This window comes from Barbus barbus (assembly GCF_936440315.1).
Source record: "Barbus barbus genome assembly, chromosome: 35".
In the NCBI taxonomy this organism is placed as follows: domain Eukaryota; kingdom Metazoa; phylum Chordata; class Actinopteri; order Cypriniformes; family Cyprinidae; genus Barbus; species Barbus barbus.
The window spans coordinates 27,703,257-27,726,284 of NC_136763.1; the positions used below are offsets into that span (position 1 = coordinate 27,703,257).

Below are 23,028 nucleotides of genomic sequence, written 5' to 3' on the forward strand. Positions count from 1 at the left end.
TAAAATCTGTGTAGACGCATTAGTTAATTAAATTTAATGCATGTGGGTAAATATTGTAATTAATTAGAATGTTTTAAGATGCTGTAACCAATAAATAATGAAATTAAATAATAAACGCTTAGAGTCTGCTGGTTCTTTACCATAAAACAGTCTTGAGAGCTCTTTGCATATGTTGTGTTGTTTCAGTTGATCATAGTTGAAGTGTACCTATGATGAAAATTACAGGCCTCTCATCTTTTTAAGTGGGAGAACTTGCACAATCGGTGGCTGACTAAATACTTTTTTGCCCAACTGTATAATGGTTGCAACACAAATGTAATTTAGAAAACGAACCCAACCCAAATACTACATTTGTAATTCTTCCCGCTCAGGAAGTTGCAGAAAGAAAAATAGCCGTAACGCAGTCAGTTCTTGCTGCTTCTGCTTGAGCTCTTGCTGTTCCTGGCTCCAGTCCCAAATTTCACTTCGACTTGCTCTGGAGATCATGTGTTCCAAAAATATCTCCTCCTGCTCCTGATCCAGGGACAGTTTTCCTTCATTTGCACTGATCTCCAGCTCTTCACCAAGCTTACCCAGGAACAGGGTTTGGATTCTGGGAACGGTCCCTCGCCGGGACTCTCCAGTGACAAACAGCCAGTTTGAAGACTGAAACTGTGGGAAAGTCCCACATCAGCAGTCCTCTGCTCTCCAGAGCGGTTTAGAGACACAAACGCAGTCCAACCCAAAATGAGAGGATATGTGCTCCTGCATTTGCCCAGGCTTATTGTCTGAAGCCTTCAGATTCATTTTATTTGGATCTGCAGTCAGGCGCTTTGTATTCCCATGTTGACGTCTTGTATTTTTAACTTGTGTGTGTTCGTGCTGCTTCGGGATTGATGTCAAGCTGTGAAATGAATGGAAATGTGCCACTTCTAGTTTGGAAGTGGTGGTTTTGTGTGGGGAGAGACACATCTCTCATTACTTCTGCTCTGTTTGGTTCAGTAGGATGCTTTCTGTGGAAACGGTTAGCAACTCTGCGCTTTAAAATGTGTCTTTTGCTTTACCCTTTTCAGTCAATGTGGTCCTATGACCATGTTTTTTAAGCATTAGACACATAAATAATATGTTGTTCTTGTGAGAACAGTTTGATATGTTTCAGAATTAATCTAGCACACGTTTTAAACCCATAAAATATCTGTACAACAACAACCACACCCAAAGGGTTTTAAATGCATCAGGAAAATCATAATTTTTACATTATCAAAATATCTAATGAATAAATATTAATGCATTTTTGAGGAGTAACATTTTATCACTATTACTAAATATTTTAATTATCAAGAGTGTGTGCTTTTCTATTTATTGCAAAATGTACAAACACCCCAAAATTAACATCATTTGGATATCATTTAATTTGCATGTCTATTTAATTTTTATTCTAATGTCCATTTAATTTTAATTTAAAGCACACAAATCAAACTGTATTTAGACATTTATCCAATTTTGGTAACATTTGCAAATGAATAAAAGTATGACTCATATGAGATTTTGGTTCTGAAGTTTTAGCACCTCCTTCCACTGACCATTTGATGAAAAAAAGAAAAAAAAAAAAAAGTCAGCGTCCTGTTTTGTGCACTATTGATGGAAAGTGTCTGTTTATGTTTGGATTTTAACATGCTTGATTTTGCTGTGAGAGCACAATATGAAATTACATAATAATGTGCTCTTGTGAAACTCAACAGATATAAACAACATCATCCAATCAGCTGATGATCCTTCAGGAAAGCTTTTCTGTGCTCAGATCATGAAGTTAACCACAAAACCAGAGCAAAGGCCATCAAACCGTCCTAATAAGCCTGAGACTCACATCTGTTGACAGTTTAGAACAAATAAATGAAACTTCTATCAACAAAATACAACTTTTTAAACTGCTGGTGTTATAACCTGTAGTGAATATTTAGGAAGGTTTAATTAGGCTTAAAGTCTGAAGGAATGACTTTTTAAGCATGTTTAGACCTGATAATCAGGAGTCAACATTCACAAGCCATTTCCGCATTAGACTTTCATCTGTAACAGGGTGTTCAGTAAAGGAAAAGTGAGCGTTTCTCACCAGAATGATGCCAGACCCGTGGGTTTGAGAGGAGAACTTCTAGAGCTGCAGCATAACTGAGATTAGGTGTGTATTAACGTGTTTATAAGCTCATATATTATATTGTAGCGAGTGTGGAGTAGTACGCACTGTTCATCTTGTGAGGTGATAAATGCATTAGTCTTTCTGTTTTAAGCAGCTGTAATCTGTTGCTGGAACAGTCTGTCCGTCTGACATTATATCTGAATGAATGAACTGTAAGAGAGAGTCAATATCAAGTAATGCGCTGAGCTTTTTAGACAATGCTCTTTGTGCTCGGCTGAAATTTAGCAGCGCTACTGTATTCTGCCACAGATATTAAAATAAAAACTGATGGTAGCCTTTCTTTGTGTGCAGTCAAACTAGGCATAAATTGCCTTCCCACAGTGATTTCTTCTTTTCTAATGGTGACATTTCCAAGAAGCGTGGTCATTTTTGTTTCTTTGCTGGACTCAATTTTTGATTGAATCTCATTTGCAGGATTCTCCTGATGCCTAAAATGAGGGAACATTAGTCTAGATAGCATGCTCCTATTAGCCATCTGTGAGAAGTCACAACTATTATTATTTATTATTTTCTGATTAAAATAACACTGCATACACTTCATAAGGCATCGATTTAGCGTTCTTGTCCGCTGGTTTTTATTTTTAATTTAGTCTTAGTCGTGTGTCAAATGCCCTTTTTTAGCTTTTAATCATATTTAGTCAAGTTTTAGTCGACTAAAAGTCTGGAAGTTTAAGTGATGAAAATGTACATATTAGTCAGGAGGATAATGGTTAAACTGATCAATTATAATCGTGATTATTGATCATGGTTATTATTGCACTGTCACCTGTAAATACAAATCAGGAGATTGCCAGCTCATACACATGCTTTATTTAATCTCATCTCATGTCCTAATTTACAAAAGCTTCTTTAAAAAACCCAAAAACTTTGCATGTTGATAGTCACAGTTAGTGTTTAATGATGTCGTCTCATCTTCATCTCTTTGTTTGTATTAACAACGTTATACTTTGAAGTAGTTTTTTATAAATATAAAAATAGTATTTTCATATTCATGGTAATGGTGATTTGTTGATAGTGTAAGATAAATGCTGATCCTTGTACTTTTCACTTGGAAACCATGTAAATACTTAATGAAACACGTATTTATGCTGGACATAAAGACCCTAACCTCGTGACAGGCCGTCACTGATATTTTGGGCTGATCATTTTGTAAAGGTGAAGGTTTGATTCAGGCTCTTCTTTAGTGGGTTTTGTTGTCTCTGTTTGAATTGGCTGTAGATGAGCTGTGGTCAGCAGAGACATTGGCAGTGTGATATGTTGTGAGTGCTGTGGCAGTATTTGGGCGCTGGACTCACAGGACTCTTCTGTTGAAGGCGTGGGTTTGGGGGGATATTTAGCATGGGCTGTGGGCTGTGGGCTGGAGCGAGTGTGTCCGTGTGGATGATGGGAAGCCATCGTTTTAGCTGCTGGACAGGAAGAGCTGGATGGCCTACACATGTCTTTTTCATTTTAGCCCTGTCAGACACAGCTACATGTGAAAACAGCCTCGCTCTCTTTACATGCTCCACCGCAGAGACAGCAGTGTGTGAAGATCACAGCTGAAGCCACATCATGAGCAACATTGAGCAAATATCTCAAAGTGCTATATTAATGCATCATTCATTCAATGTTTTTCAGCCGTTTTGGTCGAATTCAGTTCTCAGTATTTATATATTGGCTTTGAAATTACTTAAAAGTTTTTTTTGGTTTTCATCCATCCACCTATCCGTTCATCCATCTGTCCATCCATCCATTCACCTATTCATTCATCTATTCACCCATCTATCCATCCATCCACCTATCCATCCATTTATCATCCATCCATTCATCTATCCATCATCCATCCATTCACCTATTCAACCATCTATCCATCCATTCATCATCCATCCATCTATTCATCCATCCATCCATTTATCATCCATCCATCCATTTATCATCCATCCATTCACCTATTCAACCATCTATCCATCTATTTATCATCCATCCATTCACCTATTCAACCATCTATCCATCCATTTATCATCCATTCATCCATCCATCCATTTATCATCCATCCATTCACCTATTCAACCATCTATCCATCTATTTATCATCCATCCATTCACCTATTCAACCATCTATCCATCCATTTATCATCCATCCATCCATTCATCCATCCATTTATCATCCATCCATTCACCTATTCAACCATCTATCCATCCATTTATCATCCATCCATCCATTCATCCATCCATTTATCATCCATCCATTCATCCATCCATTTATCATCCATCCATCCATTCACCTATTCAACCATCTATCCATCCATTTATCATCCATCCATCCATTCACCTATTCAACCATCTATCCATCCATTTATCATCCATCCATTCATCCATCCATTTATCATCCATCCATCCATTCACCTATTCAACCATCTATCCATCCATTTATCATCCATCCATTCATCCATCCATTTATCATCCATCCATCCATCCATCCATTCACCTATTCAACCATCTATCCATCCATTTATCATCCATCCATCCATTTATCATCCATCCATCCATTCACCTATTCAACCATCTATCCATCCATTTATCATCCATCCATCCATTTATCATCCATCCATTCATCCATCCATTTATCATCCATCCATCCATCCATTCACCTATTCAACCATCTATCCATCCATTTATCATCTATCCATCCATTTATCATCCATCCATTCACCTATTCATCCATCTATCCATCCATCCATCCATTCAAAAGTGGCAGTGAAGACATTTATAATGTAACAGAAGATTACTATTTTAAAATAAAGTTCTCTTGAATTTCCTGTTCATTAATTGACTCCTTAAATTATTGGGCAGCAGAACTATCAACATTGATAATAATGAGAAATGTTTGTTGAGCAGTAAATCAGTATATTATTATGATTTCTGAAGATCATGTGACACTGAAGACTGGAGTAATGATGCTGGAAATACAGCTGCAGATCACAGAAATACATTACATTTTAACACATATTCACATAGAAAATGTATGTTTTTGTTAGAATAATGCAGCCTTGATGAGCAGAAGAGACTTCTTTCAGAAACATGTTTTTGTACAGTAATGTATATTAAATTTATTGAAACATTTTAATGAATGTAAAAAGCTATGCATTGAGTTTTTGTGAACATATTTGAGCGATGATGCAAACAAAGATTCCTGATTTACAGAAATGAATCTCTACTGACTTTAACAAGACATCCGTCTGACTGAGAACACTCTCATACTCAAGAGTCTTGGCAACGTTTAGCTAATGACACGTAAAAAGCATATGAGAAGCATTGCAATATTCACAAATCACATTGTAGCAATTTAATTTCATTAGCAAGATCATTACAGATATATCATGATTAATCTATATATCACTCAGTCCTAATTTGATTGGTCTGTATTTGATTGGAATCCCCTCTGTCATTAGTGAGCATCAGAGTATTATTCTTACAGTTCAATTTAAAGGGATAGTGTTCATTTTAAGGTGTTCACATTGAATTAGGTTATAGATTGAATATAAACGTGGATTGAAGCTTACATTTGTGAACGCAGCAGCAGAACATTGAGGAATAATAGAGAGTGCTTTAGCCGGATCATTTGTTCCCTTTGCCTGGGATCTGACAGGAATATCCTATGTGCTGACGTTTATCCAATCAGAGCTCTGATCTGCTCACAATGACCAGGTCTGACAGACTCTTGTGTTGCTCACATGCGCTCCACAGTTTATGCAGATGCAATAACCACTAAGGCCCATCCGTTATTGCATGATTATTAAATGAAATCAGAATTGACCCCGTGTTGATTTATTTTCTGAATATATATATGTTTCTGGTCTTTGTGTTCACTATTCATCAGTGCATGTTTTTGCAGCGAGTTAAGTAGTCAGTGACCTTTCATCAAATTGTTATAACTCGCTCCGTCTCTGAAATCACTTTCCTTTTCGGTTGAGCAAACTCTGGTATTGAATTTTCACTTTCACCATTCAATCAAATCCCGATTGCTAAAATAAAAAGCCCCCGTTCTGTTTTTTTGTTTGTTTTTTGTCCTTGAATATCCTTTTGCACAGATCACATAGTGGAAGTAAAGGCAGTGAGTGTTTGTTGACTGACTGAATTAATTCAGGGTCTTTTTCTGCTGATGGTGTTAGTGTATTTCATTCATTTTCAACACATTTATGTTGTCATTTTTCTAAAGTGAGATCTGGACACAGTCTGATTGACTGAAGCAGACCAAAGCGCTTTATAAAAACATAACACATTGCTTCTTCATCTGTTTCCACTGCATCGATAGAGCTGAGAAGTAACTGATTACATTTCATCTGGATTACATAATCAGATTCAGAGCATGGAGTACTAGTAATTGGATTTCAATACATTTTAAAATGTGTATAATCAGACTACGTGCTCATGTTCATTTTTATTTATAGAGCACCTATATTTTAAATATATGACTTTTTTACTAGGGATGGCATTGATGTTTTCTTGTTTATTAATGTTTGTTCATGTAATGCAGGAATTTTCAAACATTTTTGTCAACCAAACCCCCTAAAATAAAATATTTACTTGAAGACTGATGAATATTTGAACAATTTTACAACATATTCACATGTTTACTGTGTTCTCTGATATTAGAGTACATTAATGTCACATTTACATGCAGGTAAACAATTAAATATTTCTATTTTTATACTATTCAGCTCACAAACCCACCGCAGTTCTTACATTAAGCCCAGTTTGGGAAATCCTGCGATAATGTAACGTTTAATGCATTTTATGATGTTGATACAGTATAAAATAATGGAATATATTTTCTTAGTTTTTTTGTTTTGATTTTTTCTTTCAATATGGTACATTTAATGGTATGTTTGAAACAGATTAAGTGAAAAGTAGTCAGATGTACTTGTAATATTATAGTACATGACCTAAAGAGAGTAACCCAGAGCACATTGCTGAATAAAGTCTTCATGGAATCTGTAGCAGACTGTGATTTGCCAGTATTCTGCAGAGCTCTGTGTGTTGACTAGTCTTCTTCTGTCGTCGTTCCTCACGTTCGGTGAATGATCTTGTTATCTGCGGTTAGAGGCGGCGATGAACGAACACAAGACTTCTCCTGACGCGGCACACAATACAGCTCTGTGTGCTCCCTTCATTTCTGAATCCATCCATCTCTCTAATAAAGATGCCATTGTGTGTTTCCAGTCAAATGATGCAGTTCTTCTGCTGCGTTATGATGTCCCACACAAACCTGTCAGACGTGCCTGTTCCAGTAACACACCAACATCATTACCAGCTAAAGCTCCTCAGTAGACCGCGAGGAAGGCCTCTTTGATTTCAGGAGAGATGAAATGAATGAGGAATATGATGAGGAACCGTTCAAGACACAACAAGCACACTAAATATAGTACTATTGGACAGTAGAATGTACTTCTCAAAGGAACAGTAACAGGAATAATAAGACAGTTTATGAAAACATTAAGGAATATTACACATTAACACACTTTCACACACAATCTAGTTTTTTTATTTAATTAAGTCATGCAGCACTTTGTTTGCCAAAAGAGGAATTGTATTTATTTGATTGTATTTTTAAAGATTAAATTAAATTGTTCACATTTATATTCAGTCATTGAGCAGATGCTTTTATCCCAAGCGACTTACAAATGAGGACAATGGAAGCAATCAGAACCAACAAAAGAGCAATGATGTGCAAGTGCTATAACATGTCTCATTTAGCTTAACGCAGAACACGTAGCAAGGTTTTTTTTATTCTTTATTATATTATATATAAAAAGAAAATGGATAGAATAGACAAACAATAGATCTAGCTGGTGTTAGAGGCCTTCTTTGATTTTAAGCAAAAAATCATTTAAAGCATTCATTTGATTAACACTTGATCGCTCAACCATTTTTGTTCAAAATATTTGTATCAAATCATAAAACACAGAATCCTAGAAAATGAAAGAGTTCATAATGCACTGTTAGAATTTTAACAATAATACATTATTGTAGTTTTGTGAATTTAATTGAGTCCATACTTTTTGATTATTATATATATATTAGTGCTATTAAAATTAGCGCGTTAACGCAGGCGATTAATCTATTTTTTGTGTAACGCGTTAAAAATTATTTAATGCTGTTAACGCTGGGACGGGGCCTAGGGCTGGCCACCCACTCGTAACTGCTAATTCTGTCTCTCTTTTTCTTGACAAGAAGTGCATTTATTCAGTCGCAGAATGTCTTTACGAGCTCATCAAACAGGAGACGTCTCAGACGCGCGCTCCAACTTCACTTCAGCGTCACAAACGAGCTGTGCTTGCAGCGCATGCTCTTCAATACACGCACAGAGGTGCCGGCACGCGCAAGGCCTGTATCATTTCATATCAAATTGCGAAAGAACTGATCATGGCATTGCATGCTCTTAGTTTAAGTCATGAAGTTACCAAAAAGGCGATTAAATCTGCCTTAAAACTGTGCATGCATGTAATATGTTAGATATGAGTTACAGTAAGAACATGTCTCTGAAATGGTTTTCCAAACTGTCCTGGAGCATCCTAGCCCTGTCTCTCTCATCTAACACACTCGATTCAACTCGTCAGCTCATTAGAAGACACTGAAACCGGTCAGAAAAGATAGAGTTGAGAGAAAATACGATACGTGTCAGATCTCTTAAAGAAATAGCAGCCAAAACAAGCGAATAACCAGCTGCTGTGATGACTGTTCATCAAGAACAAGAGAAAAAAGAGCAAATCAGTCACTTTTATAGCTTTAGGGGTTCATCTGTATTTAGTCTAGAATTTAGTGTTTGATAACTTTATTCAATTTCTGTATATTTCTGCTGAGGGGGAACAGGTAAATAAATGACATTTATTATAATGGGTTTATGTGAAGATTGTTTTAAGTTCACTTAAATTAGAAGTTATTTTTAAAGTCTAATAAGTGTTAAAATTGTTAGCTCTTGATTATAATGTAAAGTTGAACACTATAGTCAATGGTTAAATATTAGGAGGAAACATTTTTATAGGGAAATTAGTATTAATTGGTATCAGTGATACTGGCCTTCAGTCATAAACATAAAGATGCCATTAAACAAATATTAAAAATATACTGTCTTTATGTTGTTTGTACATTAATTTGAAGATTGAATGTGAAATTATTGCAGTATTTAAAAACTTTAATGTTGTTAATTAATTTCAGAAAAATGTTTGATTAATAAGTTTTTTTTTATTGATTGACTGCACTAATGTGTATATATATATATATATGAATGTCTGTAAGGCAAGTATACACAGTTTCACGCTCAGGTTCACAGAGTCTGACGGCAGAAAGCACATCCTGTTTGCTTTCATTATTTTACAAAAGCACAATGTTTTGTTGTTATTGTGAGTGCACACAAATAAACGTAGTCTTTACAGATTTGAAAGATGTATTACTCGTATCTATATGAGCAAAAATGAGCAGTATTTTATGAGTAAGTGCGTGCTCCAGCGCCTCCATCTGTCCTGCAGTGAGCTACTGTTCAGCTCCACACAGACACGTCAGTAGCACACATTTCTCTAGGTTACCATTAGATTGATTGGCCATGTAAAGTTGCTTATACTTATTTGAGGTTGATGAATGAGTGTTTGGATGTCCTGTATTAAACTAGCCGTTAACCATATGTTAGTCAAGGACTGCGTGACTTCGTCTGTGGATTTGTTTTCTTTCTTTTTTTTCTGCGACTAAGTGGCTAATAATATTTTGGTGCACCAAGCCTCTTCTGGTCGACTAATGATTAGTCCACTATTAGGGGGCAGCCCTAATTATTACCTGCAGTCCTCAGGCAAACACAACAGATACCTGATTCTTTTCTGCCAGCTGATTCTATCGGGCAGCTCAATATATCGTCAGGAGCCACAGGGACACTTTCTGTGTTGCCTGTAGATTTTTAGTTCCAGCTAAAAATCTTCTGTTCTGTTGTACTAGAAAAAACAAGTACGTATTGGATGGCCTGAGGATACGTAAATGAACAGCAGATTTCCCTTTTATTTCCCCTTTAAATCAAACAAACTCAGCATTCTGCATTTTAGTTTTCCCTTTAATATTATACACAATTATGCTCGCATGGATTATTACAGGGTTACAGGTGTGGAAACCGTCTTGTGCATGACTGACCTGAACATGAGCAAGATCTTCACTATTTAGGGCCAGACGTGTGCGGTGCTGTCTATGCCTTCAGTCGACGGACGCCTCTTTCTATTTCTGACAAACTGCACAGCTACTCCAGTCTTTATTTTGAGTCCGACTGAAACGAAATGGCTCATTTATAAATATCTGTGTGAGTTATTGCTGTGCATTTTTAGCCCTTATATATTTATATAACTGATCGTTAAATCAAAGCCAAATCATGGTGCGTCTGTCCATGAATCAATAAAACATTTGTTTTTGAACTACACAAGCTGTATCCATAAGCAGATTCAATCTTTCTGTAAACTGAGTTTGTTTGCCGTGGTGGGGCATTTCTAGCTTGCTTCAGTCTGGTTTGGGATCACATCTGCTGGTTTACTGTGGTGTTCCTCCAGCACACAAACACATGAAGCAGAGCTGCAGAAACACCAGTGTTGTCCTGATGTCTTCACAGCGTGTATAACACCAGAGCGAGTGAGCACATTCACTGGAAGTCATTCTCCGGGGTGAATGAATGTTTTATTATTAGCCGCCTTCAGCACCAGCTACATTTAATCTGCAGATGTACCTGCCGCTCTTCAGCAGAGATGAGCCTGTTGCATCATGACATACAACTCATGACAGAAACAACAGGCTAACCACTTACTGTCCAACGCAAACAAAGATGTGTCATCTTCAATTACAGAGCGTACAGTTACTTTGTTTCTCTTCTGTTCAGGATTGGTCAACAGGGCCACAGTCGATACTAATGTGAGTAAATCAACTCGCTTCTAAAGTTACTCTCTGAAAGGCTAGGAACTCCAGCATTAACACAATAAGGATTACAAAACTTTTTCTGTCAGGAAATATATGGAATATTCATATTTATTTTTCATAGCATTCATTTTGTGTTAATATCTGTTGTATTAAGCAAAACTGAGATATGGTGCTTAGGGTCGGTACTTTTTTTTTTTTTTAAGAAATTATTCAGCAAAGACACATTCAACTCATCAAAAGTGACAATAAAATCATTTAAAATTACCAATAATTTATATTTTAAATAAATGCTGTTCTTTTGAACTTTGTATTCATCCGTGAATCCTGAAAAATAAAATGCATCACAGTTTCCACAAATATATTGTGCAGCACAACTGTGTTCAATAAATGATCAGTAAATCAGTATATTATTATGATTTCTGAAGATCATGTGACACTGAAGACTGCAGTAATGATGCTGAAAATACAGCTGCAGATCACAGAAATACATTACAGTTTAACACACATTCACATAGAAAACAGCATTTTTAAATTGTAATAATATTTCACATTTTACTGTGGTTTTTAGTGTTTTTTTTACTGTATGTTTGATTAATTAGGCCTAAATGCAGTCTTGGTGAGAAGAAGAGACTTTCAAAAACAAAGAAATTTACACCAAACTTTTGAAGGATTATGTATCTGATTTTTTAATTTTATTTAAAAATAAATGCAAAAATGTCATGACCAAAGTATCCATGCACTTTGAATGTTTACTGTGTTAAATCCGCCTCTCTCAGCAGGGTTTCTTCCTGCTCGTGATCTGTTGTTACAGGTGCACGAGGAGGTTTTTACACGTTGATCAAACTTGTGCGCTGTGGAAATGAAGCGTGGAGAGTTGTGTTGTGGCTGGGTTGAAATCATTTGGATATGTTGTTTTATCTGTTCTCACGGCTCCAGATGGAGCACGACTGATCCTGGCACTGTCCGACAGCGCTGTAATCTCCTCTCGGGCCCTTTAGGGGCCACATCACCGGCCCTTATCTTCAAACCTCGCATGGGAGCGAGAGATAGGATCGTCCCCATGTTTGGATTTTCCTTCTTTTTTTTAGGCTAGTTGCAGATAAAGGTAACGGTTTTAAACCATGACGGTTTAATTATCTCATCATTGTAAACCTCATATTACAGATTGTTGTCAGCCCACATAATGTTTCAAATGAAGAGTATACGCCATCCACAAATGATTGCTCGAATGAAATCTGTCATTTTGCTGTGGTGTGATTTGGCCTTTAGCTAGTGCACACAGTAATTAGAGGTGTTTGCTGAGGCAAGCTTCATTATTACTGGTGCTCATAATGTCAGTCGTGTCATCAAACAGTATTAAACCGTGCAGAGACCTTTACATCACTGTAAAAAGCAGCTTAAAGAAAGATTGTTAGTCGATTATTGCGCAAACTGAACTAGAAGTTTCTAACAGAAGTTGTTTTGTATCTTGCTTGTACTTCACAACTTTCCAAAAATAAGTTATCAGAACAAACAATTTGGTAACACTTTAGTATAGGCGCCAATTCTCACTATTAACTAGTCGCTTATTAGCATGCCTATTATTATATATGTGTCCCTGCAGCACAAAAGCAGTCATGAGTAACACAGGTATATCTGTAGCAATAACCAACAATACATTGTATGGATCAAAATTATACATTTCTCTTTTATGACAAAAATCATTAGGATATTAAGATCATGTTCCATGAAGATATTTAGTAAATTTCCTACCGTAAATATATCAAAACTTCATTTTTGATTAGTAATATGCATTGCTAAGATTTTAATTTGAACAACTTTAAAGGAGATTTTCTCAATATTTAGATTTTTTTGCTCCCTCAGATTCCAGATTTTCTAATAGTTGTATCTCAGACAAATATTGTCCGATCATAACAAACCATACATCAATGGAAAGATTATTTATTCAGACAAATCTCAGTTTCAAAGAATTTATACTTATGACTGGTTTTGTGGTCAAAATTGACTGTTTATCACTTAAAGTCTCATATTCTGCATGACTATATTCTACATCCATAATCCTACCCAATACCTGAACTTAACAACTAACTTATTATTAACAAGCAGAAAATGTGTTTAAATTAGACCTTAAAATAAAGTGTGACCAGCAATCTGATGTTGCAGCAGCATGCAGTGCTGTTTAAGAACAATATGTGCCAGGTATTATTACAAAAATGATCAGTGTTTGACTGTTTGCCGGCTTATGCTGCTGCTGGGACTGTTAGTTAGTAATGCTGTGATTTAAAGTGTTTGCCTATAATTGTAATATATTTGCAGGCAAACAATCCCTTTATCATCCAGTGGCTTCAAAAATCAAACATAAAGGTGAAAGAATACACTATGAGATTTTAGTTAGTTATAAGTTCAGTAGATGTCCCGTTACTCATTAGATGAAACATACTTCAGCTGGCAGTTGTAGAAATGTTATTACAGATGTTTCTGTAGTAATCCGTGTGATTGGGAGTTTGGTGTGACTGTGAATGCAGATTTTACAGCAGATTGAAGTTTAAAAATGAACAATAATGACTCGACAGTGATGATATTGAGGCTTCACTCTCGGAGTTCCTGTTTTTTCATTTATAGGCTATTTACATTATGTAATTTGTATGTAAATATGAGTACATGAGCAGCATTAAGCAGTCAGATGCAGCTTCTGTGACACCTTTGCAGTGTAAAGATGGCTTTTGTTGTTGATGTTGGAAAAGTGAGATCGTCTATGGTTGGCAGTCTGCAGTATTGTGATTAAAGCAGCTGGTTAAATCTAGTATTGTTTTTGACATTTGACGTCAGAAGCTCAGATCGTGTTCGTCTGGATGAGCGTACATCAAACCTGCGCACAGAGATGATAGCGGCACAGACGTCAGCTCTGCTTCTGCGGTTCTGTGTTTGATCTGGGCTCAGATTCTCCAAAAACCTCCTCTCTGGTTTCAGATGATTTGCCCTCGTCTTTGAAAGTCTTCCAGTCTTTCTCATTAAATGCTCTTTTCTCAGATGCTGGCTTTAAGGAGGTGTGTGTGTGTGTGTCCACACTGGAGCGGCTGCTCGTCACACTGGTAATTAAGCGGGGCAGGTTTGCGCTTGCAGGCTTTCTGTTTTCCTCATCTGATGAAGCTGTGCTGTATTTCGGCGCTCCTCTCAGATGCTGCGATAAGCTCGGCTCCACCTGCCAAACCGGCGAGTGTGGACGTATGTGAAGTGTGCATGTTCAGACCTGCAGCTCCTCTGGGTACAACACCTGAAACACACCTGCCTGGTCCTGCGGAGACGAGTGTCAGACTGACCCGATCATCATCAGGACTCTGGAACTCATCAAGAATCCATTGCTTAACGATTATTAAGTGCACTTCAGTTTTGGTGTGAATGTTACCGTATACATGCAGCCAAACACAGAGCCTTTTTAAAAGTTTCACAATTTATATATGTGCTGCATTTTTTCATCATCTCAGCTGACAGTAAATGCTGCTTCATCTCTGCTTCTGAGTTTGAGTCACTTAAACATGCATTTGGTAAAGCATTTGCATGTATTCTAGTTATCACCATGTTCTGTATTGCTGCCTCTGTGTGTGCATGTATTTGCTCCGGATGAGCTCAGTCTCACGAGATTCGGCGCGTTACCTTGCGTCGCAGACTTCCACGTGATCATAACAAGGAAGTTAATGAGGTGTTCAGATGTAACAACTCTGAAGAAGATGTGTTCTCCTAATTTGGAGGCCTTCTTCATAAACTGTAAGCCGTTCTATTCACCCCGCGAGTTTTCCTCCTTCATTCTCGTGAATGTGTACGTGCCTCCGGACGCGTGCGTGAGCGCCGCGATGCAGCAGCTGGCTGAACAAATATCTGAAACAGAGCAAAGGTACCCGGACTCTTTTTTAATCATTCTTGGAGATTTTAATAAAGCAAATCTCTCCCGCGAACTGCCAAAATACAGACAGCACGTTACATGTCCCACCAGAGACAGTAATATATTGGATCATTGTTACACAATAATTAAAGATGCATATCACTCTGTCCCACGGGCAGCTCTGGGGCTCTCTGATCACTGTTTGGTTCATCTCATACCGACCTATAGGCAAAAACTCAAATCTTCTAAGCCTGTATTAAGAACTGTTAAGAGATGGACTAATGAAGCAGAGCAAGATTTAAAAGCTTGTTTTGACCTCACTGATTGGAGTGTTTTTGAAGCCGCTGCCACCGATCTGGATGAACTCGCAGAGACTGTAACATCATATATCAGTTTCTGTGAGGATATATGCATCCCCACCAGGACATTCTTATCATTCAATAATGATAAACCGTGGTTTACTGGGAAACTCAAACAGCTTCGTCAGGCCAAAGAGGACGCTTACAGAAGTGGGGATAAAATCTTGTATAACCAGGCCAGGAACAGACTAACAAAGGAGATCAGAGTGGCTAAAAAGAACTACTCTGAGAAGTTGAAAAAATAACTTTCAGCCAACGATCCGGCGTCGGTATGGACTGGTCTGAGGAACATCACCATGTACAAGACACCACCCCCACAGTCTGTGGAGAATCAACAACTGGCTGACGATCTCAATGTGTTCTACTGCAGATTTGAAAAGGCCAGACTGACACCCAACACCCGCTCTGATCTGCACTTCACACATTCACCTTCCCCCCCTGCAACCCCCCTTACTCCCTCCCCCACCATTCTACCTGCGTTTAAAGTCTGTGTAGAGGATGTGAACCGGGTCTTCAGAAAACAGAAATCTAGGAAAGCTTCAGGACCAGACGGTATTTCACCTGCCTGTCTAAAAGTCTGTGCTGACCAATTGGCCCCCATCTTTACACAAATCTTCAACAGATCTCTGGAGCTGTGTGAAGTTCCCCGCTGCTTCAAACGCTCCACCATCATTCCCGTCCCCAAAATCACTGGACTTAATGACTACAGACCTGTCGCACTCACGTCTGTGGTCATGAAGTCACTTGAGAGACTGGTCCTGGCCTACCTGAAGGACATCACTAGACCCTTGCTGGATCCTCTTCAGTTTGCCTACAGAGCAAACAGGTCTGTGGATGACGCTGTCAATATGGGACTGCATTACATCCTGCAACACCTCGACAAACCTGGGAATTATGCAAGGATCTTATTTGTGGACTTCAGCTCGGCCTTCAATACCATCATACCTGAACTTCTCTCAGACAAACTGAGACAGCTCTCTGTGCCCTCCTCCATCTGTCAGTGGATCACCAGCTTCCTGACAGACAGGCAGCAGCTAGTGAGGCTGGGCAAACTCACATCCAGGACTCTCACCATCAGCACTGGCGCCCCTCAGGGTTGCGTTCTCTCCCCACTGCTCTTCTCGCTCTACACGAATGACTGCACATCAAAGGACCCCTCTGTCAAGCTCCTGAAGTTTGCGGACGACACTAGAGTCATAGGCCTCATCAAGGATGGTGACGAGTCTGCTTACAGACAGGAAGTTGAGCAGCTGGCTGTCTGGTGCAGTCTTAACAACCTGGAGCTGAACACGCTCAAAACTGTGGAGATGATAGTGGACTTCAGGAGAAACCCCCCTGCTCTCCCCCCACTCACCATCATGAACAGCACTGTGACTTCAGTAGAGTCATTCAGATTCCTGGGCACCACCATCTCCCAGGACCTGAAGTGGGACAATCACATTGACTCTATTGCGAAAAAGGCCCAGCAGAGGCTGTATTTCCTCCGCCAGCTAAGGAAGTTCAACCTGCCTCAGGAGCTGCTGAAACAGTTCTACTCTGCCATCATCGAGTCTGTCCTATGTTCTTCTATAACTGTTTGGTTTGGTTCAGCTACCAAAACAGACATCAGAAGACTACAACGGACAGTTAGGACTGCTGAGAGGATTATCGGTGCCCCTCTGCCCAGCCTCCAAGAACTTTACACCTCCAGAGTGAGGAAAAGGGCTAAGAAAGTCACTCTGGACCCCTCACACCCAGCTCACTCTCTCTTTGTACTGTTGCCCTCTGGCCGGCGCTACAGATCACTGAGCACCAGAACAGCCAGACACAAGAACAGTTTTTTCCCCCAGGCCGTATCCCACCTGAACAACACATAACACACCCTGGTACTGTACATCTGTTAATAACCCATCAAACCCTCATCTGACACATGCACATTCACAGTTCTGTCTATGGTCATGTCTCTTTTCTGTATATTTTTATTTTTATTACTATTGTTATCCTTAATTATTGTATATTCTCTTCATTAGTGTTCTTTATCACCTTAATTATATGTTGTCTGCACTATGTTTGTACTTTCTGTACTGGAAGCTCATAACACCAAGACAAATTCCTTGTGTGTGCAAACACACTTGGCAATAAAGCTCTTTCTGATTCTGATTCTGATTCTGAAGTTACTATATTGGTAGCCGGCTTACCAGCATTCGGGAGCGTTCTCGCTCGTTTGTTCGACTTGGACCCAGGTTTTGTTTATTGTGTGGGTTATGGACTGAACTGTTGTTGGGATATTCTGCCACCTCACATGTGGAGTTTGAATCCTATTACATCAATGCAATAAAAGAGTAATTCAAAAGTAATCTAAAAGTAGTTGATTATATTACCTCAAATGTGTTATGTAAGGGATTACGTTACTAACTACGATTTTTCTCATGTAATTTGGAATCAGTGATGGATTACAATGTGTAAGTAATCTCCCCAGCTCTGGATGTATACTATGCTTCTGTTGTAGTTTGTCTTGTGTTTTGGGTCCCGTTCTTATTCAGAACGGTTGATTCCCTCCACGGCACACTACGTGGAGTGTTACATTATTTCTCCAAATCATGCAGCTCTGTCCCAGCTTTCTTGTTCACTTTGACTCATTTTGTGATGTTTGTGCTCGTGTTAAAGATATGAGCATATTACTGGCATCAATAATGACAGCTTGTGGACGAATGTTTCCTTCAAATCGACATTCTGCATCACTGCAAGGAACAGCAGCCTTGTTTTTCACTGCGTGGGAAGAAAGCTCAGTCCGGAAGGAGCGGGACCCTAAAATGGCCTTTCCCTGGATCTGTGGGGCAGGAAGTGTGTCACAGAGAGAGACGGGGCCAGGATGAGCGCAGTGGAGCGGGGCCTCCATCCATCCGTCCCCAACAACAACAAACCGCAGCTGCAGCGCTCCACATCCTCCGCTAGCCTTCACTCGCTGCTGATTCTGTCAATCTGTGACGCGGAGAGAAAGAAGAGCGCGAGAAACACGCTCACCATATTCACTTCCTGCCTCCCAGTTTCTGTACAGTATGAGTGTGTTTACAGTAGAAATGAGCAGAGTTTCTACACTGTGTGTGTGTGTGTGTGTGTGTGTTTAAGCAGTGACTCATGGTCCGGAGGGAGCGAGTGTGGAGCTGTGTGTGTGGAGCTGTGTGTGTGGAGCTGTGTGTGTGGAGCTGTGTGTGTGGAGCTGTGTGTGTGGAGCTGTGTGTGTGGAGCTGTGTGTGTGGAGCTGTGTGTTTGGAGCTGTGTGTGTGGAGCTGTGTGTGTGGAGCTGTGTGTGTGGAGCTGTGTGTGTGGAGCTGTGTGTGTGGAGCTGTGTGTTTGGAGCTGTGTGTGTGGAGCTGTGTGTGTGGAGCTGTGTGTGTGGAGCTGTGTGTGTGGAGCTGTGTGTGTGGAGCTGTGTGTTTGGAGCTGTGTGTGTGGAGCTGTGTGTGTGGAGCTGTGTGTTTGGAGCTGTGTGTGTGGAGCTGTGTGTTTGGAGGACGGCCGGAGGAGGAGTTTAGAGACGTGAGGAGGGAAAAACCCAGGCTGTGTAGTCCAAGCAACGCGCTAAACTTCCCCTTCCACGTCAGCCAGTGTTCCTGAGCGCAGCGTAACACCACCCAAACACAGACCACACACTCGCTCTCTGCCTCAGAGACTGTGCTGTATGCTGGACTAACTATTGCCTTTCATTAAATCAACACCGTATGGAAATAACCGTGTTAAGTGAGCAGGAAGTGCCATTATTTAGTGCCTTTCTGCAGCATGCTTCATCCTAATCCAGTTTCTGTTTTACACTGATTGTAATGTTTACTGCATTTTTTTTTATACAAATATTAAAAACACATTTTTTATTTTATAGTTTATCTATATATATATAGCAAGTTGTTTTGTTTTGTTTTTTAAATGAAGCTGAAAAAATATAAAACAACGTACTAAATGAAAAAACTTAAACTGAAATAATTGAGAAATGTTGCCTTGGCAACAACCTGAAATAAATTTAAGTTGAGTCACTAAAATGACTAAAGCAGAATCAAAAACAAAACTAAAACTGAAACTGAAATAAAAAATGATTCATCTTAAATATGAATACTTAAAAAGAACAAAAACTAATAGAAATAACAAAAAATAAAATTACAAAAAACAACAACATTGAAGTGTAAAATTAAAACAAAATATGAAAACAAATAATATAAAAATAATTAAAAAAAATCTAATAATGGAAATTTTTGAATGGTTTTAGTTTTCATTTTAGTATTAGTTAATAATAACTATAATAATAACTAAAATAATTTTTTTTATGCTAAATCTGTAACTTGCAGCCTGTTAAATACCTAGGGGACATGTTTCAGTGGAGTGATGCATTGAGGCCTGGTTTCACAGACTTCCTCACACCATCATTAGGACATAGTTCAATTAGGACGTTTAAGTCATTATTATAAACCTGCATCAGATAAAAACATTACTGGTGTCCTTCTTGAGACTAAACAAAATATACTGATATATTTTAAGACCAAACAGCTCAGATTTAGATTTTAGTCTGGACTTAAGCCTTGTCTGTGAAACCACGGGTGAGCGTCTAACAATGAACAATATAACAAACCATCAACACAAGTATAGAGTATTTTTACTGTATTTACTAGTATATTTATAAATCAAAATTAACCTGAATTTAAAACTAAAAGCAATGCTGTAAAAATGTTGTTCATTGCTCATGATTTATTATATTTATATTATTTTATTGTTTTTATGCAAAATAAATGATATGTATAGAAATGACACAAATCTTGTTTTTAAGCTGTAAAAGTACCAAGGTGATGAACGAATGTAAAACGAGGCTCGAGCAGATTCCTGTGCTGTTTCCGTGGGCAGCGTCAGAGTCTTGTTTGCCTGTGCTGATGATGACTTTGAGATGTTGTTATCGGAACAGCTGACAGAATGGCCTCTGGGAGCTCATTTGCTTGACTCTGTATCTCTCTCTCAGACTGAAAGCTCTGCCTGTTCCTTCCAGTTTGGTTACCATTGACAAAAAAATCTTATTTTCATTCATGCATTCATTTATTTTCGCTTTTGGGGTGAAATGTCACTTTAAAGAAATGGGCGTTCTGTCATCATTTACTGATCCATCGTTTGTTCAGACCTGTATCATTTTCTTTGGAGCACAAAAGGAGTTTGCTCTTTTCTATTCAGCTTGAATGCACTGAAGCTTCAAAAAGGACACAAGGCAACAAAACTGTATCATAAAAATGCTAAAAAAAATCCAGTTTGGTTGAACTATTCCTCTAGTCAGGTTCAGTTTATCACATGCTAGTTGTGTACTTGAGGACTCGTGAGGTATTTAACATCACTAAGATTGCGTGAAACACTTGATATCAATCATTTGAAAGACTTTCCATATCCTGAAGTTTCCCTGAGTGATGGCTGGTGTTGTTGTCCCTCATCACACACCTGTGTGTTAAACCTGAGCAGACACGTTCCTCCGGCTCCAGGACTGCGCTCTGCTGATGGGAAAACCATCTGAAATAGTCATGAAACTAAAGCATTACTGTTGTAGTTAACCTGTGTTCTGGAATGAGAATGCTCTTCCTGGCTTCAGTGAATCTCATGTTTGCACGTGTTGCAGATGAGGGCCAAGCAACTCGAGCCGAGACACATGAGTCTGCAAATGAACAGAATCCTAGAAAAAACTCAACCCAGTTAAGAAACAGAGCTGCAGAGACGTACTTGTTCCCGAGACTGAATGAAACGATGGTTTGAGTAGGGACTCTAGTGTTGGTTAGAGTTTGTTTTGTGATTCATAAAGTGAGATGTATTCAACCACAGTAAACTGAGCTCTTTAGCGTTTCATATTCTGAGGTACTGGGATCGATGGTCAGTTGTGATTCAGTGATAAACCCTCAGGTCATCTGAGATCAGGATGAGTGTTTCTTCATCAGGTTTGTAGAAATGTGTCTCTGCATCAGTGTCTCAGCAATGGATGCTCTGCAGTGAATGGGTGCCGTCAGAATGAGAGTCCAAACAGCTGATAAAAACATCACAATAATCCACACCACTCCAGTCCATCAGTTAACATCTGGAGAAGACAAAAGCTCAAACAAATCCAGCACTAAGACGTTTTTAACTCAAATACGAGTCTATAATTGATAATAACGCTTCCTCCAGTGAAAAAGTGTTCTGGTCTGAATCAGGAGAGAAATCTGCAGATCAAGCAGCGTTTACAAGACAAAACAGCTCTACAAAATTAATTTGTAAAGTGCATGATTATTATTCTTTTTGTAGAATATTTATATATTCACTCAATTATCTACAAGATCATAAAAACGCATAATTATAGAAAAAAGAGCAATATGTTTAAAATATATTTTGAGTCAAGCATGTTATAAATACAGGGCACTTAATAAAACTATATAATATCACCTGCACATTTATGAATTTAGTCGAGAAAGAAGTTCAGTAGATTTATGTTTAGAAATTATCATTTTTTAATAAATTATATATGAATTGATCTATATATATAATTTTTTTAAATTAATTTTTAAAATATTTCTTTAACAACAGGACATCTCATATGAATTCAGCTGATTTGCTCATGTGATTGTTTTAATTGTAGGTCTGGTCAGAGTAAATGCACAGGTGGCTTGTGATGAGTGGAGATGCTGAAGGCCTCTGAGAGGAACTCTGCTGCGGAGATTGATCTGAAATTATTGTTATGTAATGACAGCTTTAATAATAAGTCAGCACTGTCGTCAGGTTAATGTGAGTGGGAAAGGAAGATGTTCATTCTGCTGTTCTCTCAGTAATTACTGCAGAATGAAAACACTGGCAGAGAAGACAAACACAGTCTCCTGTGGGACTGAGTGATAGTTCGGCAGAATATTCTTTATAGTGTGGATCTGGCTCTCTCTCACACACATGCTGTATATATATATATATATAACCCGAGGCTTGTGTTGATGTGTGTAACATGTATGACATGTGGTCACACGCCCATGAGACGACTCTACAGCTCTGGAGTAATTGAATGATGCATCACTACACTGTTATTAAGATGATGCACGTAATTACAGCTCTTCTGCAGCAGCAGAGCAGGGTGTGGATTCACCTCTTTCACCCTCCTGATCCTCATAGCCTTTCAGAGCATGCTTTATGACCATACAGACACTCTTCTGGCCAGAGAGAGATAGAGAGAGAGAGGGAGAGGGAGGGAGAGAGAGAGAGAGGGAGAGGGAGAGAGAGAGAGGGAGAGGGAGAGAGAGGGAGAGAGAGAGAGAGGGAGAGGGAGGGAGAGAGAGAGAGAGGGAGAGGGAGGGAGAGGGAGAGGGAGGGAGAGAGAGAGAGAGGGAGAGGGAGAGAGAGAGAGAGGGAGAGGGAGGGAGAGAGAGAGAGAGAGAGAGGGAGAGAGAGAGAGAGGGAGAGGGAGGGAGAGAGAGAGAGAGAGAGAGGGAGAGAGAGACAGAGAGAGCGAGAGAGAGAGAGACAGAGAGAGAGAGAGAAAGAGAGGGAGAGGGAGAGAGAGACAGAGAGAGAGAGATAGAGAGAGATAGAGACAGACAATATTATAAAAACAATGTATTCAAACAATCAATGCGCAATTAAAACTGGAAATAAACGAACAGAGTTCTATCACCGACCCTCTTCAATATCTACATTAATGAACTGGCAAAACTCCTGGAACAATCAGCAGCACCTGGCCTCACACTA

General features: G+C 38.8%; 1 protein-coding gene across 4 annotated transcripts in view; it reads left to right on the forward strand.

Moving 5' to 3' along the window:
- LOC306854953 (ubiquitin-like modifier-activating enzyme ATG7) overlaps window positions 1-23,028 on the forward strand; it is a 116,435-nt gene that overhangs the window by 87,113 nt on the left and 6,294 nt on the right. Inside the window, exon 19 of one of the 4 annotated variants that reach the window (XM_079393273.1) lies at window positions 1,722-1,796. The exons of the other annotated variants lie outside the window; for them this stretch is intronic. Within the exon in view, the coding sequence (XP_079249399.1) occupies window positions 1,722-1,727 (6 nt within the window). The 3' untranslated portion in view covers window positions 1,728-1,796. Of the gene's footprint in view, window positions 1-1,721; window positions 1,797-23,028 lie in introns of those variants that run through there. 4 annotated transcript variants of the gene reach the window in all.